Consider the following 23,567-nt stretch of genomic DNA (forward strand, 5'->3'; position numbering starts at 1 on the left):
AAAGAATGCCAAACCAATCAATCAGGTGCAGTCACTTGCTGGAAAAGGAAAAGATAAAGGAAAAGAGAAGATGAAGGAATCTGCGGGGATTGATCAGGATGGTTTTCAACAACCTAAGAAGGTGGTTGTATTGAAGCAACGCCCCCTTTAATCTCGTCAATGGGATGCTTCTTCTCCCTTACCAGGACAGGCTTCTACTTCAGCTCCTGTCCTTCAAAACTGGGTGGGGGTTTTGAAGAAGGGCATCCCCATATGTAATTCAGAAGAAGGGGATAATGCTATGTCTTTCATGGGTCATGATGGAATGCAGCCCATGCAGGCAGAGGCTTTGCCTCTCTGATGTCTTATTTTTTATATCTGATACTTTGCTGTATATACCTCTTTCATGCCTCAAACACTTAAGTGCTTTACCTACAATGTACAGAGCCTCTGCAATGTCTCAAAGTGGAGGCTTTTATGGAATTATATACATAAAATGCAGCCAGATATTGTTTGTTTGCAAGAGCATAATCAACACTCCATGGCTGGTCATCGTGTTTATTTTGGCGGTTATGATATATATTATGCTGGTACCACTACCTACTCAGGTGTATGCATACTGGTTAGACATGAGCTGGAGCCTCAGTTAGCCTTCAATGACAACAGTGGCAGATGGATGGTCATACAATGTAATGTCAATGGTGATATTCTTGAGTTTGCATCAGTCTATGCTTCCCAGACCTCTACCATGAGGGCTTCATTATGGGTTTCTTTATGCAGATATCCATGGAAATCCAATGCATTCATCTGTGGAGATTTTAATAATTCCCCTCTGCCAAGAGATAACACCACTTCAAGATCTCATATGCTATCATTGGAAAGGCAGAAATGGGATAGCATGCTTCTTTCTGTGCAGGCTGAAGATTTATGGGTGCTTCTCCAAGGGTTAGTGCCTGGATATACTTTTCATCATAATGCACTTGCTACATACTGGGCAAGGCTTGACAGATGGTATTTGTTTTACCCTCAACAATTTGCAGATTTTAGCCCTCATTTCCTTATAGATTTCTCATTGGGCTTGTCAGATCATGCCCCATTGTGGATGAATTTGCAGCTTGGCATGCCTCTGGATGATTTGCCACCCCTCTCCAGTAGATTATTGCATGTTAATCAGGCTTATTTCCGACATCACTATTTCCAGTAAATGATCAGACTTGCAATTCATCCCTTGCCTTTGCATGCCCAGGAGGACATGAATTATGCTTGGGACAGCTTTGTCTCTCGTATGCAGAATGTCATTAGGGAGTATGGCAACTGGCATATGACTGAATGGAGGAATGAGGTTAAATGGGCAAAAAGGACAGCACAACAATTGACTGAATTTTCTCAGTTAAGGCCTCTCTCTGATTCAGAAAAGGATTCCCTTTCACATGATCAGTTTAAATTGACTGTTAATGATCAGAGGAAATTGCACAAATGGCAGATTAGGGCAAGAATGAAGCCCCTCATGGATAAGGGATAAGGGCTGCTCATCAAAAGCCTTTTTTCAAGGCTTGCATGCTACTCGAAAGAGAAACTCATGCCTAAGGGTAAGGAAGCTAGATGGCTCTTGGACGCACTCTTTCTCTGATCTCCAAGATGAATGCCAGAATTATTTCCAGAAATTATTCTCCGCTCCTGGTTTCCCATCAAATCAAATGACTGAGGCTAGGACTGAATTTCTCCAATATGTTTCTGGAATAGTGGAAATGGATGAAGCTCTTACCTTGGAGAGACCTTTTACTGACACAGAACTTGATAATGCCTCGGCAAATACAAGTCCCCTGGCTGGGATGGCCTTACGGTGGAATTTTATATTTCTTTTTGGGATGATTTGCAAGAAGTCCTCTTGCAAATGATCAATGTTGCCTGGCAAGAAAACCAGTTGCCGCACTCTTGGAAGCATGGCATAGTCAAACTTGTGCCCAAAAAACATCTGTGTGACCATATGTCAGATTGGAGGCCTATTACTTTGATGCCTGTAGTTTACAAACTCATTACCAAAATGATTGTGCATAGGCTTCACAGGATATTGGATGCGGGACTTCATCCTCATCAGTATGGGGTTGTGCCGCGAAGATAAATCCATGACAATATATCCAATGCCTTGATTGTAATTGAATATGCTAAGTATTCGCATCAAGATGTGCTTATATTGCAGGTGGATATTGCTAAGGCATTTGACACTATTCAATGGGATTTTATCTCTCAAATCATGACCAAGTTGGGCTTTGGTCCCAAGATGGCAAATGCAGTTTACTGGCTTTATTCTGGCTCTACTTCTCAGTGCATTCTTGGGGGTCATCTGTCTCGGTGATGGACATTGGGTCGATCAGTTAGACAAGGCTGTCCTCTTAGTGCTCTCTTATATGCCATTGCGACCCATCCCCTTTTAATGTATCTTGATCATCTTACAAACACAGGACAGATGACTGGTCTTAAAATCCCTGGAGCTGCATTGTTTTTTGCACAAGCATATGCTGATGATTCCTTCTTTATGCCACAGAATTCTTCCCGGGAAGTTCAAATGCTTATGACCACTCTTTCATTGTATGGCTTGGCAGCGGGATTGCATGTCAATTTTGACAAATCTAAATTACTTCCCCTGAAACAATGTGACTGGCATTCTATTCTTTGGCTGGGTCAGGTGGTGCATTCCAAAGATGTAGTCAGGCATTTGGGATATCCCATAGGATGGCATATCACCAAGAAGGAGCAGCTAAAATGGATCTTTCAAAGACTTCAACATAAATTGGAATACTGGAAGATTTCTACTTGGCCTCTTCATGTCAGGCTCAGAATAGTACAGTCCATTGTAATGTCCTATGTCCAGTTCTATTTGCCTTTGTTGCATTGGTCCTCCAGGGATATTTCAGCCTTTATGTCTCAAGCTATGGAGATGTTATGGAGGACAAAAACTGCTGTGAAAGCATTGAGACTGATGAAGATGGAAATGGTGTGCTCTCCTAGGATGCATGGTGGACTTAATGTCCTCAATATAAGATATCATGTACTTGCAAGGAAGGCGACTATGCTGCATGCTTTTTTCCGCCAACAACAGCCATGGACTTGTATGCTAGCATCCATGTGTGTCAACATGAGGACTTGTGCTTATGGTCATTGGATTACTGATCATTGGGAGGTTGTCATTGGGAGATTTGTAGGGAAGATACCTGGCTGTCCTTTCTCTACTGCTCTGATACTTGACTGGAAACAAGTACTTTCTAAGGTCAAATGGGCTCCTGATAATTGCTCGGGGACAAACTCAATGAGGAAAGAAAGTATTCATTGGAGTGCCATCTTTGACATTCCACTCGCTTTACAGGAACCTGTTTGGGCATACAATCTCATGAAATTGGGAATTAGATACATACATGATGTGGTAGATGATCAGGGCTATGTCTTATCTTTTGCTCAGGCCACTGCTTCCTATGCATTGGGAATGCATCATAGGTCTATATGGAAGAAAATTACTGATTTATTACATCCTTTTCTACCTGTTCCTTCTGTGGCTGACACAGACAGGCTTACGGATTGGCAATTGCAACCCTCTGCTACATGCACTCATCCTGTTCCTCTTCCCGCCTTAACCTCCATCAAAGCTTACAGGCTTCTTCAGCATGCTCCATGGATTCAGCAACATGCTAATTCTCTGTGGCATATAAGGAAGCCCCTCTCATGGTGGCGGAAGAATCTCGGGATGTTATGGAAGTGTAAAATGCCATTGAAACAAAGACTCTTTCTTTGGAGATGTATGACAGGCACATTGTCAGTGGGGGTCACACTTGCTAAACGTCGCATTGCACCATCCACATGTTTAAGATGTCAGGCTCCTTCAGGACTGTTATTCATTTGCTTTGGCACTGCCCGTGTTCTAGGATCCTCCTCAGGAGAATTTCAGATTATCTTCGGCTCTGTTTCCCGAGTCACAAATTTGGGAAACATTTCTAGCTCTTTGGCAGATTTATGAGGTCTTTGTCTCAATACTCACTATTTCTCTCTTGGGTGAGGTATTGGGCTCTTTGGACAATTTGGAGTGAGCATAATTTGGCATACTTGGGTCGGCAGATTCACAAGTCATATGAATCTTTCCGAGCCTCATTGCGGCAATCCTTGTATGATGCCTGCCATGAGGGTGATATGGATGCTTCTTGCATTAGAGCTTTTCTTTTTATGTTTCTGATCTTTGGGATACTCTCCACTTTGGAGACCTCCCATCATGTAAATTTATGAGCATATAAATATACTGCATTGGATATTACCAAAAAAAAAGTGTGTGTGCGCGCGCGCGCGCGTGTAGGCTAGCTGCCCTCCTACCCAACATTGATACACGTGTGTGTGTGTGTGTGTGTGTGTGTGTGTGCAGGCTAGCTGCCCTCCTACCCAACATTGGTATCAGAGCCTGGTTAGGGTTACCCCCATTGCCCTTGAGCTTAACTTGTTGCCCCAGCGTCGCCTGTCAACTTGTACTGTGCCGCTTGTACCAGATCTGCGCCACCAGCGCCGCCTCAGATTTTCACACCTAGCCCGCCGATCGCCCAGTTTGTTCTACGCCACCCTGTTCTCCGTCGTCGTACTTCTTCGCCACTGTACCAGACGCCGTACAGCACCGCTGTTGTTGCTGCATTTACCTGCCCAACCTACTGTCCTCACCCGACTGTTCGCCTTCAGATTTTTGCAAGTTCAGTAAATTTTTACTGATTTTTTTGGTAAATTTTTCAAAAATTCAAAAATTGCTAGAAAATTAAGATATTTGTTGCATTTATTTTGGGGCTTTTCACCATTGAGCCTGCAATTGCAACATTGGCACACATCCGCATTGATTTCAACATATTTGATGTATAATTGCACTAGAAATGTGGGGATTTTGCAGAAATTGGCACTACTTTGCAGAAATTGGCACTATTTGCAGGCATTTTGAGTATTACAGGCACATTTACCTGGCATTGGGGCATTTCCCCCAATTTTTTGGGACATTACAGCATTTGGTATAGGTGACAATTGCTTTAACAGATTTACAGGTGCAGTTCCGGTTTAGATTTGGTCTAATTGGTCGCTTAAAAACTAGGGCTTTTCTACATTGAGCCCATTTTTGGAGCATTCGATCAATTTACCTTTGATTTTGCCAGGATTTGAGCACTTGCAGCTTTTACAGGTGTCAGGTGATTGTGTTTTTCACGGCACATGTATACATTTGTGGTTTTCTGGAGTATATGTATGCCATTGTGGACACTTTGACAGATTTGCATCATCGTGCAGTACACTTGCAGATTCAGATTTGGGACATGTATATGCATTTCTTGTGGTGAAGGAGTTTTCTTTAAATTCATTGATTACCATGCTATTTATTTCCTGCATTCTTACGGTTTTGCTGGACATTGCCTACTCTTGGTGACTTGTGACAGATTTGCTCTGTTTTCATGGCCAACAGTAATAATGACCTCTTTGGAATGCTATCTCAAGAGGACAAGCTCAATGGAGATAACTACCCTATGTGGGCTTATATGATTCGTCATGTATTGGTTGCCAAGAATGTATGGCTATATGTGGATGGCACTGAGGAGCGTCCTCTTGCACCTACTCCAGCAGAAGGTGAAGTGATTCCTGCTCACCCTTGCAGGTCCACCTCCTCGTCCTCCTCCTACTCAGCAGCAGCGTACTTGGGATGTTAGGGATGCTCAGGCCCATGCGTTGATTGCTCTCTCGTGCTGCAGGCATATCATTCCGCACATTCGTTCCTGCACCATTGCAAAGGGTACTTGGGATACCTTGGCGGCGTTGTATTCAGGTTGCAATGAGGCTCGTGTAGCTTACCTTCGGGGCATGCTTGAGACTGACTGCATGCTTGAAGGTGACTCTATCGATCAGTACCTTACACATGTGAAAGACCTACGAGAGCAGCTCATGAACATTGATGAGGTCTTGACATATGGCTATCTTGTTCAGACAGTTTTGCGTAATTTGCCCGACTCTTATCAGACATTTGGCACCAGTTTGCGGTTGTTGGCTGGCAATGCACCTAATGCGGTCACTTTTGACAATCTTGTGACTCTCTTGCTCAGTGAAGAGCAATCTCGTTCCAACAAGATCAACATGATGTCTGTTGAGTCAGCAATGGCTGCTCCCTTTCGTGGGAATAGATATGGGCCTAAACCTAGCCCATCGAATCCTCCCAAGACAGAGGACAAGCCTGAAAAGAAAAAGCGCTGTAATTATTGTAGGAAAACAGGGCACACCATAGAGGAATGCAGGAAGCGTATTGAAAGTGAAAAAAAGCAGCAGCTGGCATCTTCTTCCACAAGTGCAGATCAGGCCAATTTGGCTACACATGTATCAGCCTTGACCCTTACATCTTCATCACCTGCAGAGATGTCTTCTGATGCCGTTGCTTTTGATGACTATGCCCTTTAGTCAGTACTTGTTGGGTATGCATTGTCTGGGAGATGCATTTCAGGGGGGGATTTTACTTGCCCACATGCAGTTGGTGATGCCTCATGGTCACTTATGCTTGTTGACCCTTATGCTTGTCTATGCTAGACGCTTTCTCTTATGTGATGTCTACTGGAGATGCCTTTTATGCTCTTTTCCCTTGCAGCGGGATTGTTTCTACAGTGTTGACATTGTCACTTTCTCACGTGCGATGTTTACTGGGAGTGCCTTCTACAGACTTGGCCAATGTTGGCTTGCTCTCATGGTTTTGACATGTCACATGTATAATATTCATTGTGGGATTATGCATCTTTACACTTGCCATACATGCCACTAATCATGGCAGCACTGAGAGTTTACCCATTCTCTCATAGCATTGGCTGATGCCTGCCTCGAGCCCCCACTTTTTCTCCCGATTTTCAACTTTTCCCATTGTTGAATTTTTACTTTTATCAGCCCTACCATTGCTGAGTTTTCCTCATCGGATTTTCCATTGACGAGTTTCTCTCTTGCAGCTTACATTGCATGTCTCACAGGCATGACTTTTGGATCGTGTTGCCTTTAAACATGCGTATATCTGCTACCACTTCGTATGCTTATCACTGGTGCAGTTACAGAGCTATGCTTTGCTCTCTTGTTGTCATTGATGTGGATTACATGCAGTTCAGCTGGCATTTGGATGCTTGCCTTTAGAGGGGGGTATTATGCGATGCCTCTTGATTTGATGCAGTTGAAGGTGCTGCTGAAGGTAACCCCCTTCACGTCTCTTGATGAAGAAGAGAAGAAAAGAAAGTTTGAAGCTTGCACCCTATAATATAGGACAGCCTAGAGGTGTACCCAAATCAGGCTCTTCATCAGGCTCATTCATTCGGCTATTGTGGTGGAACGGTTGCATGTTTGGCCCAAAAAGGCCATTTTCAGATTCATATAAAGGCAAGAAGAGGGCTGGTTATGACCAAAAAAAGGAGGGGCATCCTAAAGGTGACCAGAAAGGTTCTTCAGATACAAAGAAAGGCTCGTATAAGAAGCCGGGGAATAAATTCTTTGATCATGGGCTGTCCGAACAACAGAGGCTTAAATATGTATGAGATGGAAAATGTTTTGGATGTGGCAGTAAGGACCACTTGTATCTTAAGTGTCCAAAGGATCCAAGAATACAGGGGACAAAGCTGAGAAGCTTAATGTGAATGTGATTCCCGATGTCAGGGACATACGGGCAGCCTGTTAAGAGCAAAACCATATGCAAGGCATGGGGGCAACTGAAGGATCAGCCCGCTCTTTTTCTTTTTGATGATGCATCCATAGATAACTTCATTTCTGAAGAGTTGGGTGCAGCTTTTGGGTTAAATGTATCAGATTATGGTATGCAAATGTTTGCTAGTGCCACTTTTGCTGGTAAAGGGGTTTAATTGAACTCCTATCATTGGGAAACTCCGCATCCATATCCAGGGCTACCTAGATCATGAGAGCTTTTTGGTTGCTCCACTCACGGGATGTGATGTATTGTTGGGAATGCCTTGGCATGCTCGTATGGAGCGAAGGAGGACTATAAGTCCAAGAAAATTTCCTTTTTGCATAGGGGTAGGGAAGTGGTCATAGATAGATACTTGTGCTCTAGGAAGCTATTGTCAGTCATATATAAATTCGCAAAGTAATGAAAAAGTCTACTTGTTCTTACTTGGTTTTTGTCAGAGATGAGGTTGAACATGCTCAAACTATTATAAATGTGGATCATTTGATGCATGAAAGATAAAGTTTTTGCATGGTTTTAGTGATTGCTTTCGTGATGCTTTGCCTGGTGAGTTACCACCAGAGAGACTCGAGGATCATCGCATTGATCTAATCCTGGGTAGTTTTCCTCCTAATAGGCCACCTTATCGGATGAATGCTAGTCAACAAGAGGAGATTATGATGCAAGTTAATGACTTGCTTGAGAAAGGGATGCGTGCTCAAGGCTGCCCTGTTGAATTGTCTTGGTTGATTAGAGGAAACCACGGTGTGTTGCTTTTGTGGGACACAGATCTGTATGTGAATCCTCTATGCTAAGAGGTCTTGAGGGCTGCCAGATTGGACATGGAGGTTTACTTTCCCTGACTGGCTTTGTTGTACTCAGTTAAACTCTCCATTGAATTTGAATAAAGAAATACCGAAAGGGGTGCCAAGCTTTGGGGCCAACAGGTGTCGTTTTCCTTTTTGTTTTGGAGCATTCTAGCTCCTGTTCATTTGTTATTTGACTGGACTACTTTTGGAAAGGTGACTGCTAGTCTACTGCACTTTGGTTACTACCAGAGGCCGGTTTCAAGGTTCCATTGTCGGGACCCATCATCAACTTTCTTAAGGGGGTGAGCTCGTGGTTGTCTCGAGGAAAGTCATTGCTGAAAAATTCAGCAACATGTCAGACACGGAAGATGAATATTTTTATGATGAAGAGGAAGAGCAAGAGGCCTCTCTTGGGAGAAATGAATCTGAGGATATTCTTGCAGGAGAACATGCTGCAGTAGATGCACAATATGAGGATGTAACACAGCCAGAAGATATGCCTAGTAAAGAGGAAGATGATGCTCAGTTTAAAAATCGTTTGGCAGGGGTAATAGATGTGTTTATGCAGCTCACTCAAAGTGAGAAGTTTGCTGAATTTATGAGATCCCGTTCTGAGCCTGAAAAGAAGTAGAAGAAATTGCCTTCTAAGAACCCACCTCAGGGCAATAGTGGTGCCTTTCCATAGGATCCATCTTTTGGACAGTTTCCGAACATGCAACATACTTTTGGTGCCAACTCACAGAGTTCCTTTTTTGGACAGCCATCTATTCCACAGCAGTCTATGCATCCAAGCTATTTTGGTGGTGGCTCTGTGTTCCAATCCATGACTGGGGGTTATCCTCAGGGAGGCATGGGTATTCCATGGAATTTTGGAGCTAGTTTTCAGCCTGGTATGCAAGGGAATATGTATGGTGGTATGCAGTCCGGAATGCAAGGAAACATGTTTGGGGGCATGCAGCCCGGAATGCAAGGAAACATGTATGGGGGCATGCAGCTCGGTATGCATAGTGGTATGTTTGGAAACATGGCTGGAATGCATGGAATGCCAGGTGTGGGAACGGGCAATGCTGATCCTATGATGGGCATGAATGCCGAGGGTAGCAATCTTGTGAAGCCCCTTCCTTACGATAACTTAACGCCTATGGGTAAGGCGAAGGATTATAAGGAAGGGGGAGCTGTAGTGAAATTTGACACGTTCAGTGGGCCAAAGATAAGCTAAAGGCACTTACCTTTTTACAGCAGTTTGATGCTGCTTTTTCTGGTGGAAATTACACGGAATCCTCTAAGGTGAGGAAAGCTGCAACTTTTCTCAAGGGCAATGCATTGCAGTGGTGGTCCACTCTTCTTCTACAGGGCATAGCACCATCTACTTGGATACAGTTTAAACAGGTGTTCTCTTCCGTATGGCTCATATCTACTTTTGAGGTGGATGTAATGACAGCATGGCACAAGTTGGATGCATCAAAGTGTGAAAATCTTGAGGATTATAATAGGAAGTTTTGGGAAGCTTTACTCCCAGTTACTTCCTATCGTGCAGTGCCTTTGTCTGAGTAGGTGGAGAAGTATTGTTGTGGGCTGCCCAAGGAAGTGCGTGACTATTGCATAAAGACTCGAGTAACAAATATGTCGTAGATGATACAGAATGATATGACAGCAAATGCGTTACTCACTGGGGTCTCATCTGGATTTAAAGGAAGTAAAAGCTCAAGCAAGAGATTTGAAAAGTCAGGGCATGCTTCGCGTGATGCAAAAGGGTCTACAGAGAAGCGGTATAAGAAGTTACCAATGCCCAAGAGAACTCCTGAGGAGAGACAGGCTTTGATGGATGCTCGGAAATGTTTTTACTCTACAGAGGAAGGACATATGTCTTTTAACTGTCCCAAGCGTAAGTCCCAAAAGGACTCTTGGGGCATATTGTGTCTAAGCATGGAGTCCGTATGGATCCTTCAAAAGTGGAAGCAATTCTTAATTGGCCAGATTGAGGACCGTGCATGATGTACGCAGCTTTTTGGGATTGTGTTCCTATTACATGCGGTACATAGGGTATTTTGCCGAGATTGCTTCGTCCCTTCATGCCTTAACAAAGAAGGCAACTCCATTTAGATGGGCTGATCAGGAAATTGCAGCCTTTAAAAAGCTTAAAGAAAAGCTTACTTCCGATCCCGTATTGGTATTATCGGATCTCCGAAAGGCTTTTGTTGTCCAGTGTGATGCATGTGGAAATAGCATTGGGGCAGTTCTCATGCAGGAAGGACATGTGATAGCCTATGAGAGTCGTATATTGCAGAATGCAGAGAAGCATTTGTAGGTTTATGAGAAAGAGATGTTGGCTGTAATTCATGCTCTTTCTACATGGAAACACTATTTGCTTGGGGTTGATTTCACTGTGCAGACAGATCATCAGACCTTGCGTTATTTCCTCACGCAAGCTAAACTTTCTGAGAAGCATATGCGATGGGTCAATTTTTTGTCTATGTTCCACTTCCAGATTGCTCATGTGGAAGGCAAAAAGAATGTTGTGGTAGATGCTTTGTCACGCAAGCCACAGGTCTTAGCAGTTTCACTTGCTTATCATTATGAGCTTGATGAGATGAAAGGGCAGTATGCCCATGATGAGGATTTTGGAAGGCTCTATGATCAGATGTCTGAGGGTCAGCGGCATGATCATTATACTCTTAGGGATGGTTTTTTGTTGATGCATGGTAGACTGTGTTACCAGGCAATTACGACTCAAGGTTATGATTGAAAGTCATGCTCCACCGTATGCAGGTCATAGAGGTATTGACGCCACGGTAAAAGCAATTGAGACTTTCTTTTATTGGCTGACCTTGAGAAGAGATGTTGATGCTTTTGTTAGGCAATGCATCGTATGTCAGAAGGTGAAGTTTGACCGTCAAAAGACACCAGGGTTACTTCAGCCTTTACCTATTCCAGATAGACCATGGGAGAGCATTGCCATGGATTTTATATTTGATCTTCCAAGGACACAAACGGGGAATGATGGCATTTGACTATCATATGCAGGTTCAGTAAGCAGGCTCATTTCATTCCCGTGCGTAAGATGATCAAAGCTGATCATATGGTGAAGTTGTTCATGGTGAACATCTTCAAGTATCATGGTTTGCCTTTGTCTATCATCAGTGACCGTGATCCACGGATGACGAGTTTATTCTGGAGAGGGTTGTTTAACAACATGGGTACAACTCTCAAGTTTTCATCTTCATTTCATCCACAAACAGATGGTTAATCGGAAGAGGCTGATTCTACAGTGTTAGATCTTCTTAAGTGTTATGTGTCAGAGCACAAGCAACAGTGGGAAAAGTATCTTCCTTTGGTGGAGTTTGCTTATAACAACACTGTCCATACCTCGACGGGCAAGGCGCCTTTTGAGATTGTGGAAGGAGGGAAGAAGGTACCACCTATTTTGCACACAAAGGATAAAATCTTTGAGGTTGATCAGTATGTGGAGAACATGGATGAAGCTTATTGGAGAGTTAAGTTGGCACTCCAGAAAACTCAGCAAAAGCAAAACTGCTTGTGGTTCTTAATTGATTGTCTTAATGAGTGTGATGTGAGTTGAAAGGTAAGAGTAGAGCAGAATAGAGTCTAGAGGGTGAAATGCTTGCAGGTCTAGGTTTATCTATTAGTAAGAGTGTGGAAGACAGAGGATTCAATCATGGTGTTTTCTGTTAGTTTAGCCTGATCCAGTCCTCTTATAGTGCTAGCTATATGCAGCTTCACATCTTCTCATAGGCTGTTCATATTAGGATCTGTCAGATTAGGAGTTGGTCATATCAGGATTGTGTGGGGTAGAAGCTGTCAGATCTGAAGCTGTTCAGGTCAGGAGCTATTAGTCCTGAAGCTGTTTAGATCAAGGACTGTCAAATCTGAAGCTGCTCAGGTCAGGTGAAGCTGTTCAGATCAAGGACTGTCAATTCTGAAGCTGGTCAGTTCAAGAGCTGGTCAGATCTGAGTTGTTAGAAGCTGTCAGATCAGAAGCTGTTTGGAGTAGGACTAGTTGGAGCTAGACTGGTCAGATTAGGAGCTGGTCATATCGGAAGCTATCGGATCAAGAGCTGTCTGGTCAGCGCAAGACTAGTCTGATCAGGAAAGTGTCGGATCAGGAGCACTCGGATTAGTAGCTGTTCAGTTTAGGAGCTGTCAGAGTAGAAGCTGTTTGAATCAGGAGCTGTTTGATTAGAAGCTGTTTGAATCAGGAGCTGTCGGATTAGGAACTGGTCGGAGCAGGAAAGTGTCGAATCAGGAGCGGTCGGATTAGTAGCTATTCAGATCAGGAGTTATTTGATTACAAGCTGTTTGGATCAGGAGCTGTCTGATTAGAAGTTGTTTGGATCAAGAGCTGTCTGATTAGGGGTGATTGAAGCTAGACTGTCTGAATTAGAGTTGTTTGAAGCAAGCAGTGTTGGATTAGGAGCTAATCAGAGCTAGACTAAATCTGAGTTGATTAGAGCTAGACTGTTTGGTTCAGAAGCTGGTCAGATCAAGAGCTGTCATTTCAGAAGTTCTTCAGATCAGAAGTTGTCAGATTAGGAGCTGTGGAGCAAGACTAGTCAGATTAGAAAGAGTCTGAATTTGAGCTGATTGGAGCTAGACTGTGTGGTTCAGAAGCTGGTTAGATCAAGAGCTGTCGGTTCAGAAGCTGTCAGATTTGAAGCTGTTTAGATCGGAAGGTGTCAGATTAGGGACCGGTCGGAGTAGGACTGATTGGATCAGGAAAGTTTCAGATCAGGACTGTGTGGAGCAAGCTGCAAGACTCAGATTAGGAAGAGTTTGAATCTGAGCTGATTGGAGCTAGACTGTCAGAATTGGAAGCATCCGAATCAGGAGTTTGAATCAAAATTGGTCGAAGCTGAAGCATCTGGATCAGGAGGTGTCCGGAGTTGCATTTAAGCAAGGACCATTGAGCTGAAGAGAGGCAAGCCAAGACCTTCAGTATGTGTGGTTGTTTCGTGGGGTTTGGGGTGGTGTCTCATGTCATTTTTGCATGATCAAGGCCTCTTGCAGTGCTTGCTAGTTGTAGCTAGTGTGAGAGTCGAAACAGCTCTCAACGGTAGGAATATTTTGGAGGGAAAAACACACACAAGATTATTTTTCAGATTATGGGAGACATCCCGGGCAGAGAACCCAATTCAAACACATAAAAAGATAAAGTGGCTAAAAGCCCAGTCGGTATCTAGCTTTGCAAGAGATAGATTGGAGAATTCAATAGTAAAGGCTTTATAACGTGCTGCTGTAGAAGTCTCCGGCTTCTCTGGTTCTTCCTCCTCTGAATCTGGATCTTTTTCTCTTGCAAACCTAGTTTGCATGGTTCATTTCTTGTTCCTTAACCATTTTCTTGAAGCACTTGTCTTCAGGGCTGGTTGGCAGCTTTAATGCAGTTGGCTAGCATGATTGGGTGTCCAAAAGCCTATATAAGGCTCAGCCAAGAATCTTTTCAGTCATCTGACACCTCACAAGTGTTAGGTCACAGTAGATAGGTAGGATAGGGTTTTCCATCTTTTTGGGATATGCCTGTAGTTCACTGCCTTGCCTTTGAATTTTCTTCTTTGTTTTGAGAAGTAGCCTTTCTCCATGTCGACGACGACTGTGTGTTGGTCTTGTAACCTCCTATCATGCTATGATAAGTCATCTCTCTAGACTCTGCCTTGCCTTTGAATTTTCTTATTTGTTTTGAGAAGTAGCCTTTCTCCATGTCGACGACCACTGTGTGTTGGTCTTGTAACCTCCTATCATGCTATGATAAGTCATCTCTCTAGAGGACTTCCTTGAACATGTCTATGTCCTCCAGACTAGAGAAGTGCCCTTCTTGTCGTCTTCATCAATGTTAGCAGTGAGGGCAGCAAGTTGTTGTAATAAAGAACCAATAGTGCTTTTGAAGTGAGTGATGCTCCTTCATTTTCAATGTATAGTATTTTTGTTTCAAGAACACTTTTGAATTATTAATCTTATTGCCAAATAGATTTTCCAACTTGTTCCATACTTCCCTTGCAGTTTTGTCAAAGTCGAGCAAGTGCTTTGTCATTGCGGTCCACCGCCTCGACTTCTGGAGAGGTGGAAGCTCCCTCGGGCTTCTTATCTGTCCCTTTTACTGGCTTCCATAGACCATCTCTCATGAGTATAAGCCTCACTTTGGTTTGCCATGTTGGAAAATTTGAAGGAATTTCTCGAAGGTGATGGCTGATCTAGGTAGATCCATGATGACATAACTTCTGCTTTAGCTGTAAATGCAGGTTAGTGGCAGAAACATTGTATACAAGTGGCTGAGAAATGGTGTGATAGTAGGTAAAGCTGGCACCTTGGAAGAGGCCTGTCATAGCGGGAGCAGAGAAGACTTGGTTGACTAGTAGTAGAGGCGAGGAGGGCAAGGTTGGCGTACAAGTAATGAGGATGCAGCTGTCTGGTGGAGACGACGGGTAGATCTAAGCGACGTCAATTGACAAAAGATCGCGGCGACCAGGAGAAAGCACAACCAAGTGCTCAAGCGGAAGGTGGCGATTGCTATAGATCATTTGTTGTGCATCGCATTAGAGAAAGTGGAGCTCGGAGGAATGGCGTTGTACGCTGCAGAGGCAGAGATAGAGGCTCACAGTCCATGAACATATGAAAGGCAGAGGCATATGGGGGGGGGATTTCCGAGAGCAGTTGAGGGTGAAATTGCCACATGGGGGCCGAAATAGGGGCTTCGCCTGGCAAGGGCGTGGCAAGGCCAGCGCCGCTTGGGAGGCGGGCGGGGTCTTTTCCCCCCTGGTCCTCCCAGCCGGCTGAGGGGCAGTGCTTATCTTATCCCCACCGACACCCTATCATGGGGTCTGCCACGTGGGCAGTGGAGACGGTGGCAGAGTGGCGGCGCCTGCGCGCAAAGTAGCGGAACTAGTGGGGCGAGTAGCACGCGAACACCACACTGGTGGCGTGGGGTGCGAAGTAGAGGAGGACCAGTGCTGTGATACCAAATCTAGGCTATTAGTGTTTGCTGCTGCAAGTACAGATATGGAGGGTGGTACTCCATCGAGAGAGAGAGAGAGTAACAATGCCCTAGCGAGATGATATAGCATGACTGAATGTTGATTGGATTGATTATTGATGTGTAGTATACCAAGTACATACTTTTTTTTAATGTGTTGCAAGCCTTATCTTTTGACTCTCATAAATCACATACACTAATAAGATTAAGTACACATGGCATGCTTATCTTATCCCCATTTCACACACAATTACACAAACAAACTCGGTTACACATACAAAAGGTGGACACACACAAGACTGGCACACCCATGAGACTCCGAAATACCCAACACACTAATATTGTGCTCTTTCTGTTGGGTTTAAGTGTCGTCCATTATGCCTTTTATGGCTTTCTCATTAGCGATTAGCTTGGGTGCAGGTGTGGCACCTTAAGCGTGATTGCTCTGGGTTTGTCCAGAGGTCTGCCGCTTATTCTCAAAACCCAATATTTTTGGCCTTGGAAGGGTGGGGTTTGGGCTTTTCCTAATTGTACGTCATTTCTGCATTGTGTGCAAGCGAGATCGCGTTGCCAAATAAAGTGGACTCAAACATTTGTATATCTCGATTCCCAACAGATGTTAGCATCTAAGCCCATAAAGGAATTCCCCTTTCTTGTCGTCATCCGTTTTTCGCAAATGTTAGGCCGAGTGACCAACCTTATTCGCAAACTAGATTGCAAGTTGCGAATTCTGATTAAGTCTCAAAACTCATTGTCGAGTTTGTGAAGGTAGCGTGGTGGTAGGAACCGTCTGTTCAGGTCAGCTTCAAACTGTTCCACTCATAAGTTTCCACACCATCCTTGGTGTGGGCTTGGGACCAGGCTTGCTGTCACATGAGTGACACAACGGAATGCCTTAAACATATATTAGCGCTAAGCATATGAGAGATTAATGCTAATCAAAACTTAGTAGACACAATAGAGAAGGAGAAATAGACCTAATCTACTATATTGCAAAACATGGTGTATTGACAATGATGAACTTGGATCTTGGATGAGATTGTGTTGATGCATACCTATCTAGTGATGCTTACAAGTTGACTTGCTGATTCACAGCTTTGTGATGATTTTGAGATGTTTGTGATTGGGAGTTGAGGACTGCCTCTTAGCCAGCGGTGTCAACACCTATGTGTGCAATAATGAGATGTGAGGAGATGAACACTAAACTACCCTTTTATAGGGTTTCATGGTGCCAGTCGGGCCAGCCCTTTTATGACCCCAAAAAGTGGTTTTATTGTGTTCATATTGTGCCCAACTTGTGTCCCAACTATTGGTGCATTTCTTGGGCACCTCGGGCTACCAAAACAGCCCCAAACAAGCCATACTCTGCCATGCACTTTGCCTAGAAGGCAGCTGCAAGTAGGAAGCATCACATCCGTGATGTACGTGACATCCCCATTCCTCCTACTAAACTTGGAGCAATGGGGCAAATCATGCACCTTTGCTCCCCTTCTGTTTGAGACCAACTGTAGGTTCAGTTCCATGTCCACCTTCTTAATCTCCAAGCTCTTTGGCTTGGTTACTGGATCTTCTACAAGAGATGTAGTCTCATCCTTCTCTGTATCGGACTCGAAGAGACTCTTCAAAAGCCCCACGGAAACTGTTAGGCTAACCTTATCTTCCATCTTGACCTTCGCTGTTATCTGCCACAAACTCCACTACTGCCTTGGCTGAAAACCAAGGTGGTTGAGTACTTAAGGTATGCCGCGGCACAATGTGTATGCAATGAGTACGCTTTAGGATAAGTACTTAAGTATGTTAACTTTTTTAATATCTTTTTAGATATATTGTAAAAAAATAAAACATAAAAAGGGAAACAATGAAAATTTTACAATTCATTGGGAGACTTGGGGGAAATGGAAGGGAATGAGAGAAAATTTAGGATAATTGGATGGCTTGGAAGAATGGTGGAAGCTGATGAGATAACGAGAATTGGGGAAAATTACAAGACTCCGGCAAAGTTGGGAAACTTGGGGAAATTGAGGAAATGGGAGAAACTAGGAGAAATTGAAGAAAAAGCTAGGAGAATTGGGAGAAATTGGGGGTGTACCCATTCGTGACTCTAGATAATATGGGAGATTTTGGGGAAAATGGAAGAAATTTGGGGAATTTGAAAATATCTGTATGGGCTGGGTGTATCTACCTTGTTGTATCAACGATCTCTGACTAGAACATATGGGTGCCCGTTGTGTTCTCTCTCTTTTTGGCTTCCATTTGAATTGAATCCGTTTGTTTTGATTGCAGCATGATACAGACCTGGATGACGAGCTGGTTATGGCCGAGAGCACAGCAATGTCGGCACCGTTTCCATGTAAATCAGCTGATCTTTTGAATGGGCAGATGCTTATGCATCCTTCTGGAGAGGTCACACCTCCTTGCAATGATGGTGCAGTCATGCTAGAACAAGGGGAGAATGCAATACGAACGTGGAGGAGGAAGAGGGCTCAATATCAGACGCGTGGGCGGCCTTCAAGAAGGGTGAGAGTAGAGCTCTAGCTTTTGCTCTCAATCTTGAGGATTTTTCAAGAGTCATCCTTTGTTAAAAAGAGACTTATTAGTTCCGGATGTTTCTCAGGTGACAACTGGGGACGCTTTGGAGCCATTGTTGCTTTTCATGAAACCACTGGACTCAGAAAAGCTAGCCACTGCTAGAATTGTGCCCCCTTCGGATCCTCTGTGTTCAAATGGCACAAGCGATGCCTCATTGCCAACATATCATTTCCATGGTCGAATTGGTAGAGGCGGCCGCTTGATTTTTGACCGCTGGAATCCTTTGACCCGGATGCCCATAGGCTGTAGTAGTAATCTTTCCAATTTTCTTAGAGCATCATCAACCAGGCTTCATCCTCCTCCGCCAAGGTTAAACATAGAAAAAGAGAATGTAGATTCAGATCTTGCTTATGCTGATGACGGTAGTTTGGACAATTTGAGAACTTCATAAGCACCTAGTGATGAGAATTCTGTCTCCACACGACAAAATTGGTTCTGTTGATCTCCCATTTAGAGGTTTTCACCATTCAGCCAAAGCAAGGTTCTTTGTATCAGTAATTTGCCTTGTGTATATTTTACTGCTCTTGATGCTGTCCAGGCATATTGGCAGAGGAGGCCGCCACTTTTACGTCAAGTGGCAAGGTAGCCAGCTATGGTGGTTTTGTGAAATCCAGTTTGTGGTGTATGAGCAGATAGTAAACCCTTTATTACCCTCTGGTAACTTGCTGGTATTGGTGTTCTGAGCATCTGGCCAACCTTATTCCCTCTGTATACTTACTGATTAGTGCAACAAATGTTTCACACATGACAGCATGTATGATAAGGTTCAGTCTTGTTATGACACTGTTTTGCATATGTTATCTCTATCGCATCCTATTCAATAGTAATTTCTGTTTATGGTTATGCATATTGGTCTACAAACACTACTCAACAAACATCTACCACCCACTGCATCCTAATCAGCTGTATGAGGTAAAATTGCTGATTCGAATAGTGCAGTCGGTAGGTGCGTACATGCAAGCTTTATGGAGTGATTGCTGTTTATGGTTATGCTTGACACTACTCACTGCATTCTAATCAGCCAAATAAGTTAAGATTGAATTGCTGGGCCCAAATGTATCTTACCCATGGAGCAGCAAGCATTCTCAAAATAGTGATCTATTAGATGATAGTCTTGGCTATTTGCAGCACTATTCTTATAAAATTTATGAATCAGAGAAGCAACTACCAGAGTGGATTGGGGGATCTTGAACCAGTTGCTAAAGGCTGTACATGGGCAAGTAGGCATCATCTATAAATAAGATTTCGGTTTGTTTATTGTTAAGCTGAGGATACATACAGCCACGATTCGATAGAAGAGCAATGTTGCTGAGGATGTGCAGATTCAGAAGCAGTAACATAGGAAACCCTTGTTGCACACTCTGCAAGAGGAGAAGTACCCTAGTGGTGTTGTGATGCATTGCTTTGAGAAAGTAACTCTAATGGAGAATGATTGGGTTGTTAAAAAAATGTATAGGGCGAGCAATACCACACTCATATATAGCTTGGGGGGCTTCACATTCAAATTACAAAAATCATGGGGCCGCATATGAACTAAGCAAGGTGGGTAGCAACGAAATAAGGAAATCTGGCTTTCCAGCTTTAATGGAACAAAGCTTGGTGAAATTGAAGGTGAGAATCCTTCAATAGATAGTACAGTAAGCGTAGGTGATGATTTGCAGGTTCTAAGAGGCTTTTCTAGAGTGTGACTGTGCTTGTTGCCCAGGTGACTCCTGAATGGCTGAAATGCGACTGCGCTTGTCCTGATCTCCGCCCCTAGTTTCTGCTTGGCGGGTGCTGTTACGTGTGCAAGCACTTCAATGTTTCTACACACCACTTCTTCTCCCTCGATGAGTGCAAACTCAAGTTGCTTCTCCTCTTTACAAGCGTTGCTATTACTTGGTGGAGGTGGCTTTGTCCACGTTATCAATGAGGTGATCACTAGAGTAGACACAACCATTAGATGCAAACTCCCTCTTTGATGAATGCGAAAGGGCTACCCACATCTGTTACAAAGGAGGAAGAATTTCAAGATAAAGAAGGCGGACATAGTAAACCATGAACAATGCTAATAAAGTGGATCAAGCAACTCTTAGAAAGCAATGAGCCAACTTATGTATGACAATAAAAGATGATGATGGAGTAGAAGAGGGCTCTTGCTAACATTGCCAATATGTACTTATGGCATAGATAATGAAGGTTTCGGAGCTTCCAAGTTTTGAGGAGGTGCAAGCAAACCCAAACTGGATGGAAGCCATGTAGGTTGAGTACGACTCCATCATGAAGAATCATACTTAAGAATTGTGGATTGTTCTCTGAAACACAGTCATAAGTACCAAGTAGATATATATGGTTCAGTATAGATCTGATGGCTTATTGTAGAAGTACCAGAAGTACAATGCATGACTCATGCCCAAGGGTTTTATGCAAGTTGAGGGATTTAGTTTTTAGGAGGCTTTTGCCTCCATAGCTATTATGCACCCACGAAAAGAAGATCACCCTCGCCCACTAGTACAATAGATATATACCAATATTAGGAAATACAATAGCTATATATACTACTATTGTATTTCCTAATATTGGTATATATCTACTGAGTAGTATAGGTTATGAAGTACAAAATACTATAATATTGTTATATAGTATTGTATAGTATAATAGTAAACTAGTGTTGTGTATAGGACAATAGTATACTACTTTTATTTACTATTATCATATAGTACAACAGTAATGTATTATACTATTACAATAGTGTATATTATATAAGTACTATATAGTAATTTATAAGAGTACTACTATTGTATAATACAATAATAAGCAAAACCACACATGCTATGCATGAATAAGGACCCTTCCACTATTGAACATCCCCATGTGTTTCTATTGAAATAGTACCAATACTTTGTAGTACTATCGCTACCATTGTTTTATACTATTGTACTGCTGCAGAATATTATATTGTTATATATTCTATAATACTATTGTCAAGTGCCATTGTATACTGTTGTACTATATTGCTATATATAGAACAAGTATAATTTTATAGAATAGTAGTATAATAGTGCACTAATGTAGATAGTATGTTGTTATATACTATTCTACATTAGAATAGTATAATACCTATACCACTATAGAATACTCCTTAGAGTGTGCGGCAAATGACTCTCATGAGTGATATTAGACCCTATTCATAGTGATTTAGATAGGCACCTAGCCAAATAGTGCCAATTGGAGGAGATCCAATTTATGTCTACATTAGGCTACCCATCGATTTGTATGTCTTCCTAAAATTAGTTCCCAAACATATACAAGAAGGGTGTGTCCACATGCCCGATTAAGGACTAACCTAGGGCTTAGCTTCGTCATTCCATCTATTTTTAGCTATTGGAATGCAAGTGTCAATTATGAGAGCACACTTTGAAAGGAATATGGATCTTCACAATACAAAGTAGTGAATTGAAGTGGAGAGTAGATAATATTATTGCTTAGAAACTTTGATTACAACTGATGGCTATCCACCCACCCATGTTCTCCGAGTAAGGAGCCTTGATGGTGATCTAGATAGACTTTGGATGGAGGATGTCTTGCTTACAAGAGTGCTTAAACCCAATGAACTTGATGATGAATAAAGGCTGCTAAACTTGTCTATATATTGTACCCATGGTCGCTATGGATGTAGGTCTCGATCATGTCGGCCAACCAACAACTCACGACTTGGTCCAAAATGACTGACCGACCACATCATCTGATCGAGACCATATTAAACTATAATATAGTCTTATAGGGATAGTGTACAACTCTCCCATGACTAGCTGGGACCGTTAGTGCCTCAAATGGGCCTCACAACCTTAGAACAATGCGCAATCAATTTGATATCCAGTGCTTACTAATGCGGTTACATGGCCCACACAAGTATGCATCTTACTTTGTAAGAATGCCAAGTCTACATAAGCTATTTTCTAACCATCTAGCCATGCTTGGCCCCACCTTTAAATGTCTAAATTGGGGAACTGTCGGGTGTCCCGAAGTGCTCACCTTAACGGCTACTCCTCATATAGGGGGTCTTACAAAATAGAGCACATCTATCACCCATAGTAATAACATGAGGGTGGAGCATTGAGGAAATGCCTTTCCAACAACCCCCTCAATATCCACCCTACCTCCTCGCGTCAATCTAATGCTGAGTCGATGAAGCACCCTAGAAAATCTCTCCCAGGAGCCTTTATGTAAATATCTGCATACTTCACTATCATTGGTTGGGGAGTAGATGAGCTCCACCTCTTCATCCATGATAAGCTCATGCATATAATGATACTCTATCTCAATGTCCTTTTTGTGTGAGCAAGAAATACCGAGTTCTTGGCAATCATCATGCAACACTCATTATTGCACAACAACACCGTGCCACTGTAGGCTTCTTCTATTTGTTGCAGATCTAGGATATAATTCTAGACCTAATAAGAAAACAGTAAACTAGAAACAGATTTTTGGTTATCAAAATCTCTTGTCCAGTCTGAGTCACAAAGTCCAATCAAGGTACAAATTTAAATAGATTTTTTGCTATCACAATGTCTTGCCTAATCTTCATCACAAAGCCCAGTCAAGGTACCTCGTGATGTGTAAGTGATGCCCAATTGTATCTAGTGGTTATTTTGGGGTTGACTTGAGAACTTGCTAAGGATACCAGCTCCAAAGCTCATGTTAGGCAACCGTGTATTGCATATAAAGATCAAACTCCCCACAACCTTATTGAACTCCTTTATATCCACAAGTGGAGAAGCATTTTCCATAGATAGCTTTGCATCAACCTCCATGGGTTTAATCATTGATTTGCAATTAGCCATGCCAAATGCCTTCAAAATTTATCCTGCATACTTTTTCTAAGAAATGAAGATTTTGCCAGATACCATCATAATGATATTGTCTACATATGGGTCAATGATTATTTACTTGCCATGCTTAGAGAGAATATAATAATTTACATCTAGAATGATTTTAGAAAGACCAATACTTATAAAGAAAGCATCTATTCTCACTCGTACCCTAAGGGACATGTAGTCCATATAATGCTTTTTAGAGGCTGCACATTTGTTTTTTGAACTAGGTATCTTAAGCCCAAGTGGTTGCACCACATAAATCTCAGCCTTGAGATTGCCATTCAAAAATGTTGACGTCACATCCATTTGTAATACTTCCACTTACCATGAGTGGCTAAGGCTAGTATTGTATGAATAGTGGTTAATCTAGTTGTGGTGAAAGTATCGTGAATGCCACCGTGAAAGTCGAACCCTTCTATCTCTGAAAAACTCTTCGCCACCACGAGCCTTGCCTTATACTTATACTTGGCCTTCCAAACCCACTTGGGTGTCAATAACTCTTCATTTTATAGGACGATCCATAAGATCCCAAGTGCAATTTCTCATAATTAAGTCGTACTTTGATTGCATGCCCCCCCCTCCACACCCTCGAGTTTGGATCTCTACTAATGCTTCCTCCAAGCTAGCTGGTTCTATGCTTACATTATCTCAGC

General features: G+C 42.8%; 1 protein-coding gene across 1 annotated transcript in view; it reads left to right on the top strand.

Annotated features, from left to right (window-relative positions):
• The window catches only part of LOC147611891 (enhancer of polycomb-like protein 1), a 54,983-nt gene extending 36,144 nt beyond the window's left edge, over nucleotides 1-18,839 (top strand). The window contains exons 11-12 of the mRNA XM_086783762.1: nucleotides 17,753-17,986; nucleotides 18,084-18,839. Coding sequence (XP_086639888.1) covers nucleotides 17,753-17,986; nucleotides 18,084-18,449 — 600 coding nt within the window. The 3' untranslated portion in view covers nucleotides 18,450-18,839. The remainder of the gene's footprint in view (nucleotides 1-17,752; nucleotides 17,987-18,083) is intronic.
• Nucleotides 18,840-23,567: the final 4,728 nt, after the last annotated feature.

The sequence above is a fragment of the Cibotium barometz genome, chromosome 46, assembly GCF_041138505.1.
Source record: "Cibotium barometz isolate CiBa-2024 chromosome 46, ASM4113850v1, whole genome shotgun sequence".
In the NCBI taxonomy this organism is placed as follows: domain Eukaryota; kingdom Viridiplantae; phylum Streptophyta; class Polypodiopsida; order Cyatheales; family Cibotiaceae; genus Cibotium; species Cibotium barometz.